This window comes from Triturus cristatus, chromosome 6 (genome assembly GCF_964204655.1).
Source record: "Triturus cristatus chromosome 6, aTriCri1.1, whole genome shotgun sequence".
Lineage (NCBI taxonomy): Eukaryota > Metazoa > Chordata > Amphibia > Caudata > Salamandridae > Triturus > Triturus cristatus.
In genome coordinates this window covers 616,008,004-616,029,939 of record NC_140589.1, presented here as the reverse complement: position 1 = coordinate 616,029,939, position 21,936 = coordinate 616,008,004, and the positions used below count along the sequence as shown (strand labels likewise).

The window sequence follows — 21,936 nt, the reverse complement described above, 5'->3', positions numbered from 1 at the left end:
AAGAAGATTTTTTTACCGTATTTTCTTTAAATAAATGTAATAGATTATATGTTATAAAGGTTGAAATTGTTACAATAGAATTGCAGAATATTGGGCCTCCAAAAAGCAGCAAAGATTGTCTCATTTCTATGTTTTCCCAGTTTCCCTGCTTTGGCTGTGTTCTCCATGGCCTTCTGACTCTCCTCTGCTCTGTTTTCAATCCCGTTCCCAATACATTTCAATCTCAGGATTTACACTAACTGTGTAATTGACAGCACAGAGCCTGTTATACAGTCCGGTTTCAACCACATAATGATTGGCTGTATCAGAGTTGCTGCACTGTCAATCACACCCTGGGGTGACACATGGTCTGTGGTTGGTTTGGGAGCGGTGATCTGCAGTTCTCTGATGCAGAGTGAATGTCAATTCCACCCTTGAAATCTCTTACAGAGTGGTAGTATATCAATGCTATTAACAACTCATAGTGCACATGTGTGAGAGACCCAGTGTGGACTTCCAGCCTATCTCATATGCACAATTCTTTCTTTTCTGTCCTACTGAATGTCTGCAGATATGCAGCACAGGCATTGCTGGATGACTTTATACCACGGATTTCCAATATTTTCTGTAGTGAGAGCTACATCTGATCAGTGAAAATCATCTTGAGCTACTGAAGTGTAAACAACTTGTGCAGTGTTACCAGACCTCCCTCCCAACCCCCAGCTTTGTTGACTTTAAGCCTAATGTCCATAGGCCATATCCTAAGGTTTGAACAAAATCCTTGGACTAGGGGCACTATGACAAGGCTGCTATGTGTGTCAGTGAGAGGGTGGTCTTTGGAGATGTTTAAACATGTGTAGCTATTAATGGATATATGTGTACGGGTGATTGAGAGTCTGCTTGGTAGGCACTTGTGGCACAGGACATACCTTTCACCATATGTGGCAGTGTTACATGTGTAACACAAGCATTCAACCATTTTTTAAATGGGAGAAATTTAAGGAGCAGAAACATTTTCTGTTAAAATGTTGATAATATGGAACATTTTCATGCACTTAAAATGTGTCCTACTTAAAGTAATGGATGTATTTTTCAGCTATAAATATGGCACTGTGTCTACAAGCCACTGGGAGCAAGATGCCTGCTGTGTGTGAAGGCAACACTTTGAAATGGGAGAAAATTAAACTGAACAGTTAACTGTATGTTTACAAGGATTTCATAAAACTCAGCATTTAAATTTTCTCCCATTTCTAAGAGTCACATTTACAAACACCTGCCATCTTGCTCCCAGAGGCCTGTAGACATGTTGCCATATTTATAACAGAAAAATAAAGCCATTTGTTTAAAAGGGAGTAATTTAATGAGAAGAACCATTATTCATAAAACATTAAGACATAATTGGCTTAATTGAAAGTGGAGAAAGACATTAAGACTTAATGTTTCAAAGACTGATTTTCTTCACCTTAAATTTCTCTCATTTAGTAAAACAAATCTGTATTTTTCAGTAATAAATGTGGCACAGTATATACTGCCCACTGAGAGCAAGAGGCCTGCTGGTTGTAATGTAACACTTTGAAATGGGACAAAATCAAAGTGAAGAGCTAACTTTATCATTAAGGTAACATGTCATTTTAAATTTCTCAAATTTAAAAGCATTCAGAAACACAATTTTTTTCTCAGCTCCAATATTGATTTGGCAAGGACTTTTATTTAAGAGTTAATAACCTTAGAGCTTCAGTTCTTCACCTCTGTGACCCAGCTTGGTACATAAATCTAAGGGAGCACTGCTCATTAACAGGCCCTGCTATCTGCAGCCTGAGGAGAATAATGTAAAATAACCACAGCCTTCCCCTACCTTCAAAAGGAAAATGTAACTCTGTGCCTATCTAAAAATAAACTCAAGGCTGCAAACAACTCTGAAGGTGTAGCTTGGATCGACTGGTTGGAGACGCCTGGTTTATACCCTCAGAGTGAGCAACTCCCTTCATGGCCAAGCCAGTCCTGGCTGTAATGTGTAGCATGAGGGACTGATGTGCACTTATGATCGGGTGCAGCTGTCAATCTTACCTGACAGGTGCTCTGTCCTCCCTGCATAAATCCAGAGCACATCATATTTTTTGTGTATTCATAGTGATAGGCATCCTGACACTCTGCAGTGGAGATGATCGGCTGATTCAGGCACTGAAGAGCATTTGCATTAACCACTGTAAGAAGAAGACAACAAAATGTATTTATGTTTTCAAAGCCGCAGCATTTCTCCTTGAAACAAGAAAATCAGCAATACCAAAAACACCAAACAATTCATGCAGTGATGTAGTAACACAGGAAAGTGCTAAGAATGGTTCATGCTGAAAAATGACTTGTTGTTTACATACCGCTCCATACCACAGTCTTTAATGTCTCTACGCACTCAAAATAACAGGTGGTAGTTTACACAGTTTGTTTATACTCAATTAAAGGCTGAGTTTGCTCTTTCTAGATTCAAGTTCATGACCCATGGGTCAGACCAGATGACAACACTGAGAGGTATACTTGCTAAATCAAATTTATGTTTTCCTTAAGTCACTTATGGGGATAGAAAAAAAGATAAAGATAATAAATATGCAGCATATATAATAGCACACATCCTACATTCACACTGGGTACACTGTTGTACATCACTGTCTGAAATTGATTACATTTTGTCACAGAGAGGGCGGGGTGAGGGGAATTCAAAGAGGGGTGTTTTAATGAAATCCTAAAAGTGGAAAGGCAAGGGATTACCCTAAGGTTGCTTAGGGGGGCACTGCAGTGGAGGGGTGACAGAAGTTAAAAGATCCAGAACATTGATCAGGCACAGTGTGGGTTGGTGCCAGACATGTCAATGAAGGTGGCAGGGAGTTCTGGGTGAGGTAGAGGGGAATGGCACCATGTGTTCATTTGAAGCCTTAAAGGAAGAAACAATCTCATATTAATCAACAAGAGGACAGCATATTACACACAGATTATAAAGCAGCTCTATTTTGCTGCCTTTATCTTCATATTTGTTTACTAGTTTATGATGTTTTGATATTTAAAATGAATGTCCTTCGAAATAGCACTTATTTCTCATAAGATAAAGGAGATCACCCACCTGCCCAACTTTCATTGGCTGGCCTTTTGGTCAATATGGCTGGCTAGAGAATGGAAGGTGGTGAAACCGAAACTATTCTACACTCAGGTTTGAGCCTACTGTACTCCTCCTTACTTGGAAGCTTGGGTACATATTCCATTCATGTGCCACAATACCTAGCAGCTCTTGATCCTCTGTCTATACAAAAGGATGTCACCTACTCATACAAAGAAACCAAGGAGGAGTGAGAATAAGCTATCATGGAGCGTCTATAAGACAGTCTATATTACAGCTTTCGTCTAATACTGATTAAACTCAAAGAGTATAGCAGGCACCGGTTAATTATGTTTACTAAAGGTATAGCAGTAGTTTAATCGAGGTTCATCTTTTTAAGGACACTAGACCCTCACTAAACTGGGTGCCATGCCTCTTCATAGCATCCACTCCTCACCCAGGATAGTTAAATGTATACAAGGTAGTAGACTTGGTGGATTCTCAGTCCTTGAGAAGAGAAGATCTACAGATATTTAAATCCATGTAGGTTATTACTCAAGGGGCTGCAGGGACATATGTACTGATTTAAATTGACCTATTATTTTACTAATCTCTTCCATTGAGGTCTCCCTATGGTGAGGTTAAAAATAACAAAGGGTAATTATTATCGCCCGAATTCATGTATTGGTTGACATGTTTCAGTCAATCTGGGAGCCCAATGCAGCGTCAATGCCCTTCTTCAGGACCAAAGTCCCGTGAATATTATGTGTTTAACAACAACCGATCCTTATGAGTATGTATGTGTAGTGGTGCCTAAGAAGGTGATGTGGGTAAGTAAAGAAATATCCAACCAGTAATAGTTGTCTGGTTTGTGATTGTGAATAAATGTTATGTTAAGATAAGTCTGTAACACTAACTTTTTGTATGATATAAATAGGAAATGGTGTGTATTAAAAATGACTTTCACTGGGTGAATAATCTTGTTGCTGTTTCTCAACTGTGCATGTGATTGCTGGAGACTATCAGGCAGCTGAATTTATTAGGATATTTGTTATATGTTTGTATATCTGCCATTCGATTATTAGTATCAAATTGAATATCATGGTATGATATATGGTATCTCATTGATGGAATGTCTTATTTAGAAGTAATCGAATTTAGCAAACAATAATAGGAGGATTCGTGTTGGAAACAGTATCATCTATGGCTAGATGGTCAGGGATTTTATGCTTAGTAGCACCGGAGTAGTGGGGCTCCTACTAATAACAGGGGTACTAGTAAATTGGAGGGATAAATAGATTCATTCAGCGTAAACTGTTCCAGGTGATCAAATCATTGAGACCCCATATTTTGACCGTCATTTTCCGTTATTTTTCAAATAGTATATTACAGGCTGCACAAGTCACAGACCATCCATATCAACTCATGTTCACTGTGAACTGTCTTCAAGAAATGCAGTGTCATTATTATGGTTGCACAAGTTAAAGTTACTGCCATGTCCTCCTGTCCATATTTTTATCATTCTTGCTGGCATCCCCGCATCATAAATTACGTGAGTATTTCTTGAGGAGGATGGCATGTTCCTTAATGCAATTTTCGTGCTAATGCCAAAGGGTCCTCATGCACAGACTAATTGTTTTGGCTGTTCTGGTTAATTCACTTACATTACAATTGCCACAAAATGGCGAATGAAATGAGAGAAGTATTATGTTTAGACAGGGTGTTTCTATGTTGTTTTCAAAATCTTGTGTGTAGAAGCAGATCCCTCAAATCATAGCCTCTATTGAAGGCAAACAAAGGTCTCATCATAGTGTAAGATTTCTGTATTTAAAATATTCCAATTCTTGTTAAACATTATTCACCATAAATTATTAGGTTGATGTTGCAAAAAATCTCGTATACATATATCTCTGTCTTCAATGGCTTACCCAACCCTGGTCATCAGCACACCTCATTCCAAATTCTTGCACACAAATTACCTCAATCAGCCTTATTTCAATAAAAGGAAAGTTCTGATGGTCATCCACAGGTGATGGATTTGATCAACCGCTGTGACTATGCATTAGTCTCCTCTACTTGACCTTGTTCAGGGTTTACCACTTGGAAGATGAATCTCTTCCTGTCCAGTCTTAAAGGGGTGTCACCTAATGAGGAATGCTGAGAACCCTCTAGTTCTTCACAACACTTGCCGGTGTTTTGGGAACACCTATTGCAGAAGGCTGAAGATGCTAGATATCAGTGGCTGCATTGCTGGCCAGAAGCATCTAGGCCCTTTATTGAAATTATTATCCAAAAATAATGTCCCATTTGTCTAGGGAAGTAAGATAAGTGCACAAGAGGGGACAGGAGAAATGGGTAGGCAAAGATTTTAGCTATAAATAACTTCTGCATCATCTACTTAATTTATAAACGCTAACCTTTGGGACTCTGGATAACAAATACACATTAAAAAAGAAAATCGAAAGCTCAGAGCCCAGTGGAATGCCAACTAAATTATTGATAAGCATTGTATAATTATCATAGGAATGGATTCATCCAAACAAGAGCAGTGCAATCAATGAGTGCATCTTCCAGACCCAACAAGACTCGCTCGCAGTCCACCCAAATTCAAAGACCACTAAGAACGCTCACCAGAGCTGTTCCTGTCTCTCTACCCACCCTGAACACTAAACATATTCAGAATTTTGTGGATCCTTTTTTACTCTGTGATCATGGGGTTGGGGTGCAATTTTGTGGCTGGATTGGAACTTTTGGAAAGTACATTTTACCGAGCATTTCTGAATGTTACATAGTGACATATTTATGCAGCAAGCTATTATTATGTATTTCTTGAAGCATCAATTTTATGTCATCTTACCATTGAGAAATTCTGCAGGAGTCAACATGATAGTTCTGAGCGCCGTGGTTCGGCACTCGGACAGGGACTGGGAGCGTGTGCATGTTCTCAGCCCACGCTGTGCAACACAGTCTGGTGAAGAACATGCTAAGTGTGCATGACTGTTTGGCTGGCCCACGACGGCTGGCCAAACCATCATGCGAGCTTAGAAAGTGCCCACCACTCCTCTCCCTGCTCTTGACTGCCGAGCCCCACCCTCCCCGCACCTACAACTGAACCACTACAGAAAAATAAAATGCTAATAAATTTGTGTCATGATCATTTTATTTTTCCTTTCTTGCACTGCTGAAAAGCAGAGGAGCGACGTTCCTGCTGATGAGCATGCAAGCTTATGAGGAAGTTCAGAGCCGTCATCCTCAAGAAGAAAATTAAATAAAAATTGAAGGCATAATGGTGCATTTTAGATCACATTGTCTGAAAAATTATTTAGAATCTGCAGGTTGCAAAGGCAATTCCATATGGCTACTCTTAAACTAGAAGTATCGGAAGAAAGAACCTAGCTACAGACAAAGTTTTTTCGCTCAGTTTGGAGTCAGGAAAAAACCAAGGTATGAAAGGAAAAATGTCCTTTCTTGAGTCCCCTCACTCACCAGGGTTTCCCCACGGTGACATGCTTCATCATAGGGGCCATCCCAACCTGTCACCTGACTACTGCAACCAAAAAGGTGACATTCAATAACCAAATGACCTGGGAGTTGAGAAGTTTCACAAATTGCAACACTTGAGGGGTGGTATACCTTATCACCTGAACCTGTAACCTTCACTACGTGGGCATGACCACACGAAAAGTGAGCACCAGGATTGTTGAGCACCGCAGTAATATCAGGTGCAAGCGAGCCACTACACAAATGACGTCACACTACATTAAAAAACAACACAGACCCAACGACATGAAATGGGTGGTTCTTGGACACATGAAAAGTAGTGACAATTTAGAGAAAAAACTACTTGAAAAAGAACAACGTTGGGTTTTCAAACTTCGCACAGACAGCCAAGGCCTAAATGATGGCATACCATGGGGCATTTTACCAAGTGACAGAAACATCAGCACCCCTATTTATGAGACAGTCCTGAAACAACATACCTCCTTTTTTAACACTGACAATGATTCATAACCTGGCAAATCACATTATAATTCTCTCAGCCTATACACACACCATGTTTGTCTTCATGTATGTATTGTATTGTATTTATTCCCCCCATTATGGTTTATTATTTATTTTCAGTTAAACTCATTAGCTGACCATGTTTGTCTACATGTATGTGTTGTATTGTATTTATTCCCCCCATTATGGTTTATTATTTATTTTCAGTTAAACTTTTTAGCTGACAGTTTATTATTTTCCTTATTATTTTATTATTCATATTTTTTTAGCTCTTTAATAGTTTATTTTTTGCACGAGCGTTTAATTTCTTGTGTCCCCAGTATCTTTAAGTTGCTTCTCCTCCAATTGGGCCCCCCCCTTTTCATGGTTAAAGCTCATCACTCCCGCCCCCTTCCAAGAGGGCCGCCACCTCAGCCGATCACGGCGGCCATTTTGCTATTGTTTCGACTCTAGTCCTTACAGCATGACTAGGCGGTAACTTTACCCATAAAGACCTCCTCCCGGGTCACACTCGGCAATATGCGGTCTCGAGGAGAAGCGAACCCATCTGAGAGGATTTCCTTTCATGTAAGTAGTTTTTCTGATTTACAGGTACAGACCGGGCAGTCGGCGGCAACCACGACGGCTCCCCAGCGTTTTTACTCCCCTGTCCACCATGAAGCTTTCAACATTGCTTCTTCCCCATTTTTTTACCCTCAGCGTTCCAGTACAAACTTCTCAGCCCCTCGACGACCATGAAGCTCAATTTTGCCTCATAATTAGTATGTCTTTTGACCTTATATATGTTTTTTAAATGTTTGTATGTTTTGTACTATGTCAGTAAGAGTCCATGAACTCGTTTCAAGAATAAAAGCGCTTCTATTAATTCCGCGTTTTTAGACAATACCACGCAAAGAAACTACACAGGGTGTTACCGATTGTTTATTTTGCTACTTACCAGAATGCATGATCTTTGAAAAGCACCAAACCGATTATCTAACCAATCTATCCATCATGTTCATGACACAGTGTCACGGGTAAAATCCTTTGTTGTTGTTTCTTCTATATTTTTAACGTCTCACCTAGGCACAATTTCATGGCGCCACTATTTAGGTATGGCTAAATTAGGAGAGTGCGTATTTCTTTGCGTCTTACTAACCAAGCATGGCAAAAGCGTGCACACCAGTGAATGAGTGAATATGTATACTGTTTTATTCTAACCATTTCACCTACACCAATAGGAATAGGTTATATGTGATAACTCTTCTCTTTTTATTCACAGATACTACTGATTAATATATCGTATGTATTAACCACGCTTGCCTAATAATTGTAGCGCGATCTAATATTCTTTCCTCACTTTAGGTCACTTTAGGAGTGGTACACACAGGGCTGGACCCTGTGTTTGTCCTGATGAAGAGCACTGGGGAAGCTCGAAACTAGTTGACGTCCACTAGGGACTCCTGACCTATTACAGACAGGTACCCTAGAGACCGACCCCGTTTTTAATATATCAACTAGGGGCCCGATTAAAGTAATTTTACCCACTAGTTAGATATTTTTAACTCACCCACTCCACGCACATCACTGCACTACACATAGTCACTCAAAAACAGTGCTCCTACGTAGTGTCGCAAGTCGTAGCACGCCTCAACCCGCAGCGGGTTGGGATGGCCCCTATGATGAAGCATGTCACCGTGGGGAAACCCTTGTGAGTGAGGGGACTCCAGAAAGGATATTTTTCTTTCATACCTTGGTTTTTTCCTGACTCCAAACTGAGCGAAAAAACTTTGTCTGTAGCTAGGTTCTTCATTCCGATACTAGGCCTGGGCGAAAATTCCGTTCCGTTCGCGGAAATTGCGATAATTTGACATTTTTGCGTTCTGCGGAGAGCACGAAAATGTCAAAATTTCTGCAATCCGCATCTTACCGGAACTTTTTTTTCTTGCTCGCGCTGTAAAAAAATGCATTCTCGCGTGCGCTCGATCGCCTTACCTGAATCGCCGTGCTCGCCGACAAGTTTTCCCGATCCGGTCGCGTTCTCCACGAGATGTTGGATTGTTGGTAGCCATTTGCGCTGTCTCGCGACAATTCGTGCCCGCATTAACGTCATTTGTCGCGCCATCACGTCATTCGTCGCGTGATGACGTCTTTCTTCTCGCGATCATGCACAGCGAGAGTATGAGATGATTGAGATCTTGAACACGTCATTCTCCACCGCGAGCGAGAGCGTGAGGACGCGGGCACGTCATATCAAACACGAGCGGGTGGGACAAGTGAAAACAAGATGGCCGCACCCGTGAGAAACCGCATGGGTAAGTTGGCGAACCGCGATCACGCAGAAAATACCGCGAACGGGCGGGAAAAAAACTTCCGCGTCTTCGCGATATTTCCGCGTGTTTGCAGAGATTTTTTATATTTTCGCAATAGTTTGCTAAAGTGAATTTCGCAAATTGCGCTCACCCCTATCCGATACTTCGGATATTTTTGGTTCACGATTGATACAGGAGGGTGGACCTAGCTTTTCTTTCCCTCTTACTCCCCCCTTTTTTCTGATTTTTTGTTTTTACTCTTAAACTAGTCAGGAAAACAAATCACCCATACAAACATACAATTTGGAGTCACATTCCCAAACATACAACAGTCAGAATTCACAGCAAAATGCTGATGACCTTCACAGGCGGTGACAAACTCCAATCATAATATCTTAAACAGAGTAAATATAAGATTAACAACTGTGAGAAAAATTCACAAAGACTGAGTACGGATAGGGAGAGAGGTATGAACACTTTCTTTCCTACAATTCCGTGCCTCAACCAAATTGCGCAGTTGAATGTATTGCCAACATTAAAAATACCTTCTAGTAGCACACAGAAACACACTCACTAGCCTGGTGAAGTCACAAAAGGCCAATGGGGGAAGGATAATATAGTTTGCCTCTGATTTAAATGCTTCATCACGATGACTTGACTCAGAGGGTCGGTGGCATCTATGCAGGACAGGGTTGAGCTGTTTGTCTTGGTCTTCACATCCAAATCATTTGGCATGAGTGCACGGGACCTATGCAGTCCTATGCATTAGCTTTACCCTTATCTCTTCTCGGGGAATATTTATTTAAGTATGGATATCTATATGTACTTAATACCTCAATTGACACCACAATATGTAAAATGTGATTCAGGCAGAGCAATTTGCCCCAACATGTTATTTACAAGAAAATCTAAACTCCATCCATTCTGCAAGGAACTTGCACTCAGAAAACCTGTTGCTAAAAAACAATAGCTATAATTACACTGTAATAATTACCCGCGGCACCCCAGCAAGCTCTCGTCAGAAGTCGTAATACTTCACAAATAAGATGCATGTGGGTTTTCCGACACACAGTGCATGCACACCCCATTTACACCACTATCTCTACAATGAAACCTTGCCTGCTGGAATTTGCAATCCTTGGACCTCTTCACAGAGCTTCTACTCGCACCTGGGTTTATCACAGCGCGAGGAACCTGTGTAGTCTGACAGCCCTCTTCGAAGCCTGGATAGGCCTTGGGACAGACCTTCAGATGCCCGATCTGTCCTGGCTTTTGAAAGGGGTTGGGGTGACACTGCTGAAAACATGTTACCCTCCAAGTTGGCTCCTATTTCAACATGCCAGCGCTGCACCAGGCATGTGCAGCATGCCTAATGGAGTGCGCATCTGTAAGGTGAGTTGGAATGATGGGCAACATGTATCAAAAATCCATTTTGCATTCCCTAAATAGCAAATTTTAGGTAATCGCTGTTTAAGCAAAGCAAAATGATGTGTAAGAAAATATTGATTACCTAATAGAGATTACTACAAAGACACAATCACAATTAGGTAATCGCTATTAAGTAATAGTACTACATTCGTTCCTATGGGCCAGATGCAAATGTTTTTTCATTATCAAATTTGCGATTACCTAACTGGTAATCGCAATTTAGGGAATGCAAAACCAAGGGTGCCCAGGGGCCCAAGGCTCCCCCTTGAAGAACCCCCCAAAAATGTGCACATGTAAAGTGCACACATGTCCATGTGTGTTCTACATGGCTCTTTGGAAAATGCATTTATTGTGCATTTTCAAAAATCGAACATGGGTACCATCGACTTGTAGTCAATGGTAATAGCGTTCCCTAAATGCACAGTTTGCCATTAGAAAATGCTTGGTACATGTGCTTAGAGAATCGCAAATTGCAATTCTCTATTTGTAATTACAATTTTAGGTAATCACAAAAAATTGCAATTACCTAAAATGCCCTGCCAAAGCCTTTTATACGCCTTGAAAGGCTATTTTGCATTTGCAAATGGTCAAATTTAATGATTCCCACCGTTTGCGAATGCAAAATAGGGTGATACATGAGGCCCTAAGAGCGGCCTAACAAAGTTGCAGTACATGGATGGAGTCACGTAAAAGCCACCTCCCTTTGCTCCTAATGTGCACATTTTACAGTTAGCAACACATGCCTGGAAATGAAACAGACAAAATGACAAATCTGTCATTGTGTTTGTATATAAGGCTGATGATGTGCGCTCAAAACAGCAGCACCTCATTTGGTCAATGTTGATGACAGTGATATTGGCTTCCTGGGTGACTTTGCGGCTGCCCAAGGCCACCGCAGGGGGCCACTCAGGAGGGCAGCCCTCTAGTGGCATCGGGCTCCACCCCCCTCGGGGGGGGGGGGTTGGCCTGGGGAGGAGTCCCCTCCAGGGTCGTGGGCGTGCCGCGTCATGTCCGGTGCGCCAGGCAGGGTGAAGGGTACATAAGTCCCCCTCACCATGTTTTCGGCCTCTTGCTGCACCGGACATGCCACGGACGCCAGGGAGCTGAAAGGGCAGGTCAAACATTCATGTGCACTTAGGGAGAGAAAAACACTCCTCCTCTCCCTGTGCTATGACAGCAGAGCAGCCCCAGCCCGCACTGCCTGGTAAAGCTGCCCTGTCCACAAACAGGGAAAAATAAAATGATGATAACTTTCAGTTATTATCAGTTTATTTTTCCTCACACTGCTGAAAGGCAGTGGTGCGACGCTCCTCCACTAAATGACTTAGTAATTTTTGGAGGCAATAAACGCATGAAAGATGTTAAAAAGATATGCACAGACCCCTTCTGCGTCATTGCAATGCAGTGCCGAGGATCATGATATGGTGCAACAATATTCTGAAACCCAGGGCTTTGAATGGGCAGGGTTCCTAAAAGCAGGTGCTGAGACGGGTACGTATCAGGCTGTCCATTGTTGCCCTCACCCTCAGGGTGGAAAAACAATCTCTACTCTATGCAGTGCCACTGCTCAAGCCTTTGATGTAACTTCAAAGAGACTTGTTTTAATTTCTTTCACAGTCTCATCATTTCAGAGCTGAAGCATTTTCAATATTATATAAAACAAAGCCATAGTTGTTGCTTATTTATCTTGGGCAACTAACAACCATTGACAAAGCCAATAGTCCTGGCTTGTTGTAGGTATCATGTTGCTTGTTGTATCATATCTGGATGCAATACCAGAAACAGAAAAATACCAGTCGGTGGCACACTATGCTAATGACAGATTTTTAGCTTACGTGTTTTTAAGCCAAGCCCTTAACTACATTGGCCACGCTCTTTTGAAAGACCCCCCCCCCCGATTTTTTCATCCCACTTAAAGCTCTGATGAAACTCTATATAAAATTAAGAGTGTTGGCAAAATGGAGGTGGGGCAGTTGTAAGGAGTGCAATTTGTTTTTGAATGTGTGAGCTAGCTGAAGCTGTTTTTCAGGCACTGTATCTCCACACCTTCTCCCTGCAAATGCATTAAAACTGACACTCAGGGCCGGCTTTAGAGCTGGTGGCGCCCGGTGCGACAATCATTTTTGTCACCCCTACCCTCCATGACCGCCTCCTCGGATTTTCTCACTATCACCGGACAAAAGTGCCCCTCATCTCTCCAATTATATGTTATTGCTAAAAACAGCGCCCCTCCCCTGAGGTCGGTGCCCCCTCCACAGGTCAGCGCCCAGTGCGGCCGCACCAGTCGCACTGCCTCAAAGCCGGCCCTGCTGACAACATTGGGAATCTGAGGCACACTCTTTGAAATAAAGTTTGTATGCTGCTCATTTTGCAATTTGCTAAAGCGCACTTCGAAATGGTACCCCAAACGTTATGTTATGTTATGTTATGTTAATGGTTTTTGTACCGCGCACAGCTGCCCCAGCAAAGGGGCGTCCTGGCGCCAAGAAAGGTGAACACAACATCACAAAATGCAGCAAAGTCAGTTAATGTTATTAAAAAGGAGCGTTTTGATGACACGTCTGAACCTGGTTAAGTCTTCCAAAGCACGGATGTCATTAGGGAGAGAGTTCCAGAGCTTGGCGGCTACTACTCGAAAGGAGCGGCCTCCAGTCCTGCTCAACAGAAAACGGGGAACAACAGCTAAATTCTGGCCCATCGATCTCAAAGAGCGAGAGGGGATATATGGAGTCAGAAGATTCATGAGAATAGGTGGAGCCAAGCCTTTCAAGATTTTAAAGGCCAGGCAAAGCACCTCAAACTCGATCCGCCGCGCAACAGGCAACCAATGGAGTGTTTGCAGTGTTCCGGACACTGAGCAACGTTTGGGCAACCCAAATATCGCTCTTGCGGCGGCATTCTGCACTCGTTGTAACCGCAGAAATTCAGCCTTGTTCGTGCCTGCAAGCAGAGCACTGGCATAGTCTATCCTGGATAGTACCGATGCCTGGACCACAAGCTGTCTAGTGCTGGCATCGAAAAATTTAAGCACCGGCCTGATGCTCCTAATAATGCCAAAGCAAGAGGCAGCCACCTTCTTAGTATGGCAGGTAAAACTGAGTGAAGGGTCCAGCCAGACCCCGAGGTTTTTTAACTCCATAGCAGGAGAGGGGATCATTCCTAACTCGGGGGGCCACCAGCTGTCATTCCAACATCCAGGTTGCTTCCCAAACACCATCACCTCTGTCTTCTTTGTGTTCAATTGGAGACAATTCTGGTTCATCCAATTGGCCACCGAGCGCAGCCCCTCACAGAAGTTGAGGGCGTCCAAAGCTGAGTCCCCACTTAGTGTGACCGCCAGCTGCGTGTCATCAGCATAGGACACCATTGTCAAGCCCCAGCCTTTGACTACCGCAGCCAGCGGCCTCACGTAAAGATTGAAGAGAGTGGGGCTCAGAGATAAACCCTGTGGGACCCCCAGGGTGAGCGGGTGAGAGGTGGATTTACCGGGAGGTATCGCAACCTGAAAGGATCTATTGGAAAGGAAGGAGCGGAACCAGCCTAATGCCAACCCCCTAACCCCAGCTTCCTCTAACCGCCGCAACAGGATATCATGTGACACCGTATCAAAGGCGGCACTCAGATCTAACAGCAAGAGTGCCGCTGTTTGTCCGGTGTCCAGCACGGAGCGCAGATGTTCAACCATGTATAACAAGGCAGTCTCCGTGCTGTGGGCTTTACGAAAACCATTTTGCGTGGGATCCAAGATGTTAGCTTTATCAAGATGGTCAGCCAGGATCCCATTCACGTGGGCTTCAATTGACTTTAGCAGCCCACGGCAGCAAAGAGATGGGACGATAGTTTTCAGGTTTTGTGGGGTCGAGGGTAGGCTTTTTTAGGATAGGGGTAACTACCGCTTGCTTCCACTTGGTGGGTACAGTCCCCAAACCAGTTCACAAGGTACATTACTTCTACAAACATGATTGTTCGGTTGCCAATAAATGATATAAGTAAAATATACAAGCCATTCACCTAGAGCAAGTGCTTGACAGCTTCACGGGAAGTGGTTTCCCCCAGGACATGAGTAAGGTGATTCTCAGTCTCACAGAGAGCTTGTGAGCTCTGTTGTTGTCTCCATCCCCTCAAATCTGCTGAGTCAAACCCTAGCGGAGTGCAAGCAAACCATAGCATCGTTCACGCCCTGTACTGTAAACACCCTTCGAAAAGGTGCTCATGGTTGATTTACCAGAGTGATTGGCAAACAAAATGAATAATATGGAATTGGAATACAAAACATATGTATCTTTACATTGTGCACTCTATCAGTAGGTGATACTTAATATTTATAAACAATATATCTTGTGCTCCCAAACCAATTTGTTATGCATGGGAACTATACAATTATGCACGTCTACCAGTACATTATGCATACATATCAGTTTGGTACATATGCAAAGCGGCAGGTTATACATCCACACAGTACATCTTGCATACAAATAGGCATATAGTGCTTTTAAACAAATGAGTTGTAGATTCAAATCAATATAATGTGTGTACTATGTACTATGTGGCATTACAGTTGCAAGGTGCACTGCTGCCCCAGAGTTGCAGTAGCACAAGCTTGTGATATGAGCTTGGCAGCAGCCTTTCGGCATCAATGCGCCGAGCTGGCATTCATGCTGGCATATCGAGGTGAGTTTAACAAAGGAGCCCTGGTTTTATTTCAAGAATAAACAGGAAAACTATCGAGACCAGGCTCTTTTCTGGCTTGATACATTTGTTCTCGCGCTGCTCGCAGCCGGCCGCACTGAACTAGACGCAGCTAGAAAGAACCGCTTGGAAATGGACGGTAGATTTGCTGTTCTTTCCTTCAACTTTGCAATGGGTAAAACCTTTTAATGTTTGCTTAGTGCCTCAAAACTCCCCTCTGACATTCTCATTAACCTCAGGTCAAATGTTTGAACACCAGGAGGGCCAGCTCGCCCTTCGATCGGCTCCTGTTTTTGAAGTGAGTACCATTACACAGGGTAATAGCAAAGTCTGCTTCGTAGCACTAACAATTGGCAGGTGTGTGGCACGGAGAGCTGTTGGAAGAACAAGCAATGGTTGTCCTTAAACACATTTGATACCCAGGAGCATAGTCATACAGATGGGCAGCACTGTGCCCAAAAAACACATAATTTAGCATAACCATCACGGATGCACACGCATCAAACATGCATCGCGCTTCTCTTTGTATGAGCACGAACAGACAGAAGTTGCACTTTCTTACCTCCATTCGTGACCATATTTCCCCATCCGGACACAGTGCACCAGGTGCCGGCGGCCACACAGCTGGTCGGCAGCGGAATCGGTTGGACGTACTGGTTATAGTGTGCCGGCTGAGCTAGCTTGATCAGCATGATGTCATTATCAAAAACTTGGGGGTTGTACTGTGGATGCAGGATTTGCTTAGCAGCATAAATAGCTTGTTCGGAGCCTTCATACTGAGATAGGACATCTTCACCGAGGTGGACTACCATAGTACCGGGTCTACCACAGAAAAAAACATTGAATTTAGAAAAGAGAGCGAAATGCACCCAAATTAAGAGAGGAGGAAAGAAAATGATGTGTCAGAGTCAAAGAAAGAGAAAAAGAGCAGATGCAAAAGATGGAGAGAGAAAGAATTGTAGAGTGGAAAGAAATAATCAGGCCAGTAAAAGTTAAAACATTGAAGCACAGAGGAGTTCTAAGGGAGAGAGCCACACTGACAGCAGGAAAATGAGGCACACAATTAAAGAACAAGGTCAAAGACAGCAACACCAAAAAACGTTTTGAGAAGTAATGAGTGACATAGCATATGTCATCAGAGGGTACGCAGCGGGCTGAAAGGAGGGAGGGTTTGCATGACACATATGCATAGCACCATTTTTCTGAAATCTTTAATTGGCCACTATACAAGGGAGAAAATGAGTGCTCTGACAACTTTTCCTTACGTTTTTTTGATTCTGTAGCATTAGTAAGAGTCGTTCTTAAGCAGGCAGAAAGCTGTTCCAAGGATTTATATCTGATTTCGCATGTGAGACCTAATTAGAACAAGTGGCAGTCTACCAGAGAGATTCTTAGATTTAATCACAGGCAACGCTGAAACAGTTGCAAAGTGCGTAGGCCACGCATCTGTGAGTATCGCCTGTGTTCGCTGCACAGTGCATGGAGCAGCGTGTACTATAATCACTATGTCCCTCTCCCTCGTTGCGGTCTTTATCAATGAGAGTTTCTCTTATACCGCTGAGCCTCGTGGCTGAAGGGAGGGAGTCAAGTACATACTTGGAGGGGGATAGATGGTGTGACCCAGATAAGGTAGGCACTTATTATGCCTGTTTGCTTGCGGTCTGGGTGTGATCTGCCTGTCCTTCATGAAGGAAGTCAGGCAGAAACCATCTTGGATCTGCCCAGCATTAAATGGACATAAAGTATTCGGCTCCCCTTCCTCGCCTATGGTATGCACTTGAGGGGGAGATTTTAGGCCAAATAGAGGAATGTTTAGTTAAATTCCACTGTGTTCCTTGTTTAAATCATTTGCGACATCTTTGATTGATGCTGGAACTATAAGATTGGAACATTAAGAGGTGAACAAACCTATATGTATTAGTTTAACCTCTTATTTAAAGGTGTCTGGCACATATGGAGTGCTTCCCCTTCCATCGCAACCCTAGAACCCATCATGAGGGGCTTTCAGTCATGCCAAGAGGTCGTCTCGGCTTCTGCTATTGTTTTCAATGATGATCCTGGATGAATTTTATGCTGAGTTTTGCCGTCTGATTTTGCTCTCCGTGATCTGATGAGCACTATCATTTTGTGGCCTTTCTTTTTCTCCCCTGCAGTGTGACAATATCCAGCCACACTTCTGTTGTGTAGCACACTTGAATCCCTCTTACTAAAACACTGGTACTAGTGCACTGCAGTCAGAGAGCTAATCTGATCTTGGCTTTTCAACACATCTGAGGAGACATCTATCACCAACGTAGATATGAATCCTGTAATACAAGGTATCTCAGAATAATCCAGGGGTTACACCTTTGATCTCTTACACCTTCAGGTCACCAGTCTGACACATAGAACTGGCAGTGTCACACTTCTTAAATCATATGATATTTGTTTCATTGAGCATCACAGGATGTTTTAAGAAACTATCAAATAAGTAAGAAATTAAACCTGTGTGTGAAGAAAAGATCAATTCTATGGTTGTATTACGTAGATATTTACTTTCTGTTTCATTTGCTGATGGGAGTGTGGTATATCAGTTTACAGATGTAAAGATCATCACCCCATATCCAAAACCCGAAGGTAGCTTGGTTTGATATATACAGCCAATGCAGGTTACGCTGCGACATACTCCTCCTGCTGGTCGCTCTGATGTTTCTGAAGCAGAAGGATCATTTATTGTCCTATTGACGTAATGTTTCGCAGACCGTTTGCCTAATGGGCCACATCCCAATGGTCAGTTAACACAGAACAATGTTTTCTATACTCATTGTATATTGGTCAGAAGCCATCACTCCCTAGGAGCTAAATGTGGTTTGTCCAAATTGATGACTCATCCATTTGACCCAATACATATGAGGGTTATAAGTAAGGCCTCTTTGCAGCATCTCTGATAATAGCTAAGTTTTATTAATGCTAATACATGAGTTTGCAGAGTTAGTGCGATTCAGACTATGGGCCTCATGATGCATCTGGAGGTCCACAGACCGCCAGACTCAGACTCGCAGGGGTGTGGGGGGGGGGGGGGGCAGTCTCCCGACCACCCTATTACGACCAGGATGATCGGGCCACCGTGGGACAGCCGCAACCGACAGAGATCCCTGACGGTGGCGCAGCGGTTTTGAGGCCACAATATGCTTGCAGTCACGGTAATCATATTACAAGTTTCCTCTCTGCCGCGGTTTTCGTGGTGGTGAGCTCGCCATGAAAACCGTGTTGGAGAGTACACAAAGGGGCCCCACAGGGCCCTCTTGTGCCTCAGGGCCATGGGGTGCATGCAGGGGGACATATGTTGTGCTCCCCTGTGAATGCAGCAGTCCAGGCCGTGCAGGTACTGATTTTGACATTCCCATTGCAGTGCCTATTTCATAAGCTCTGCTGTGGGAACGTCGAAGAACCGCATGCCAGACAGGAGAAAACTGCTACTCTGGCATGTGGTTCAACCACTGGTTTGACTGTGCGGGGTGGTCCCGCTCCCGCACCACCAAACTTATAATGAGGCTCATACTCTTTTCAGGACCAATATATGACCTTTCATTTGAATCTGTCCTTCTTCCCAAAGTATGGCTATGAGTTTCATATACACCAGTCTCTTTCCTTACTAGTTTTCTCCAACAACCTTAACTGTGCAGCAAAGAGGTCCTTTCATACATTGGATATATGACAGGGCCCAAAAGTTCTACTTAGACAAAACCATTGACGTGAGAAAATTCTTTGATTGTTTGGTAATTATGGTTCAATTAGGAAGATATTTCAGACTCTACACAATGTTTGGATGGATTGTTTCGTATATATATTTGTGTTATCAGTTGTCTAATAAACAATTTTCAGAAAAGCTAAAGGCCACTCCATGAGGATGAAAGCAACAATACCTGCTTGGTTAATAATCATCCTTTTGGTGGATATTTGTAAGGCTGCAATATGGAAGGCTGTTCACATTTTCACTGGACATTACTATGATGCAAGGTCAGATATGGGGGTGGGCCAAATTACCATGAAGTATCTAAAGCCAAATATTTAATTACACTGGTCACAGAAACTGGTCATAATTTTAGACCAGTATTTAGTAATTAGTGTGGAATTTTCTGAACCGACCTATCTACTAATAGGGCAGTTCATAAACTTTGAAATCGGAGTGCATTGCAATCCGGCCTAGCTCATTCATTTTCATGAGGTACGTCACAAATTATAACTCTCTCTGATTGACCAAAATTCAGAGGGATGGTGGCCTTCAAGGGTCAGCAGGCCTCAATTTTTATGAATGTATTTTGATAAGGTCTTTTTTTTAAAAGCAGAGTCTTTTTTAAAGTTTCAGTGAGAGCAGTTAGTGGTCCACAGGACCATATACCTGCTCCCTGTAAAACATTTATTTTGTCATTCACAAAGTGGAATGGGTTCAAAGTTGGCCCCTTTCCCTTTGCGACAGGGTTACCATCCCACTGAAGAGGTCAGTAACGTTTCAATGCTTTACTATCGAAATTGGGGTTGCAAACTCTTGAAACATTCTGTATTTGGAAGGGACGCTCACAACATGCCTCTTCCAAATACCAAATCGATATCCATTTGAATCCCATTTGAGTAGTTAAAACTTTACTGCCTAAAATAGGATTAATAAATAGTAAAAAGCTATTTTGCACTATTGTAGGGTTTGGAGCATTTGCGACCATAAAACAGTCATGTGGCCATAAGTTGCTTAAGGATCACTGACATTCTTGAGACGTTTCTTGTGCTCTGTTTTTAGTATATTCAAGGTGCAGGGTTAGGGGATGAGCTTGCCTTTATATTTGAAAGGTTATGGCTATCAATGAAGATCCTAGGTGTGTAGATATCTTTATTGAAGCGATAAACACCCTCCTACCCCCCAGTCTAGAAGAAGTAAGGGATTACTTCTGAATGATTCATGTCAAAAGAACTGGTGCTTTCCAGCAAATACTAGCACAGTGCCTGAGAGGATGGGGAAGGTCGCTGGAGTCTTAAAGGAATAGTCCTTAATTTCAGCTCTGAGAAGCTGCTGTCTATCTGACTGAATATCCTTGCACTTCAAATAGATTTTTGAAGCTAAGTTTGTGGTAGGAAGTTGGAAATACGCCGCAAGGTTTTCTTTACATCATATGAAGTACTGTGTTTTATGTTTTAAAATGGGAGTGTCTGGGTCTGTTTAACTAGGGATTTCTTTCTCTCTCTATTTTGAACTTTTTGCAGGTTTCTTATATGACCTTTGAATCTATGGTCTTCTGCTTGCTACATCTTCATAGATAACAGCTGTGATGAGTAAGCAGGCAGATTGTTAATCACCTGATTATTTACTGGGAACCTTCATTACACTGTACTCTACTCTTCCTCACCCCAGTCCTGCTTCTTGCACAACTCCCGGTGGTTGTGGTCACTTTGATCAGTGAGTTTACAGGACTTTATTGTGGGAGGTTGAGCCTCCTATAATCTTTTCATTAAGGTAGGGAAGAGGTATGCAAAAACATAGAATTTGGTCTACTTGCTGCCGGTCCCCTGGGGTGGGTCACTCTTAAAGTAACTGTGCATTTCCATGGCACTTTAACTCTAATAGCAATTCTGGTTAGCCGTGCTCAATGCGTTTTATGCTATATAGTTATAGCTTTTATTCCAGTTAGTATTCCGCTTAGTAGTTATGGATTTCCTTACAGTGGAGGCTCACCACTCCACCCATATATGAGTGGACAGTGAAGCATGCGCTATTTGTTTTATCTTTCCATACTGTAAATTCCCCAGATTAGGTGAGTCTGGCAAACTTCTAGAACATTTCTGCTTGTGTGTTCTTTGATCTCGTGCTTAGTCGGAGTTTCTGAGCTCATTAATTATGGGCTTTAATAAAGTGGATATTTATTCTCTGCATCATTCTCCTAGGCCAGTGTCTCTGAAATGTGCTCCAGGTAATATTTGTGTATTGTGGAGCCCATAGTGGACTTTTGTCTTACCACCTTGCCTAGGAACATATGTCATTATAACGCATGCGTTACATCGCATGCCATTACAACGCAGTTGTTACAACGACTTGCTGTAGCGGGCACGCTGGATTTAGGAATAGTATAATTTACTATTCCTACTCCAGTTTGTGCAACAGCAGGGAAGGTGTTGGATTGTAAATCCAACACCTTTTGCCCCCTACATCAAGTCGTTGTAACGACTTGCGTTGTAATCTTATGCGATGTAACAACGTGGTCATTGTAACGACCACGTTGTAATGGCATGCGATGTAACGCATGCGAAGTAAACAATGTCTCCCCTTGACTAGCATCCATCTATATGTGGCCAGTGGGTCTTGCTACCAGTGGTTACTGAGAATCTTACAGTGAACCATCATTTTGTGATGATCCAAACATTCATGTTTCTATGAGTATTTTATCCTGTATTTAGCAGTTATCTTTTTCTTAATGGTGAGACCTACACTACAAC

At 42.7% G+C, this 21,936-nt stretch overlaps 1 protein-coding gene across 1 annotated transcript in view; it reads right to left on the bottom strand.

Annotated features, from left to right (window-relative positions):
- Nucleotides 1–21,936, bottom strand: part of LOC146817646 (trypsin I-P1-like) — a 59,342-nt gene that overhangs the window by 23,356 nt on the left and 14,050 nt on the right. The window contains exons 3-4 of the mRNA XM_085611107.1: nucleotides 16,037–16,296; nucleotides 2,047–2,183 (exon numbers count right to left, since the gene is read on the bottom strand). Coding sequence (XP_085467233.1) covers nucleotides 2,047–2,183; nucleotides 16,037–16,296 — 397 coding nt within the window. The remainder of the gene's footprint in view (nucleotides 1–2,046; nucleotides 2,184–16,036; nucleotides 16,297–21,936) is intronic.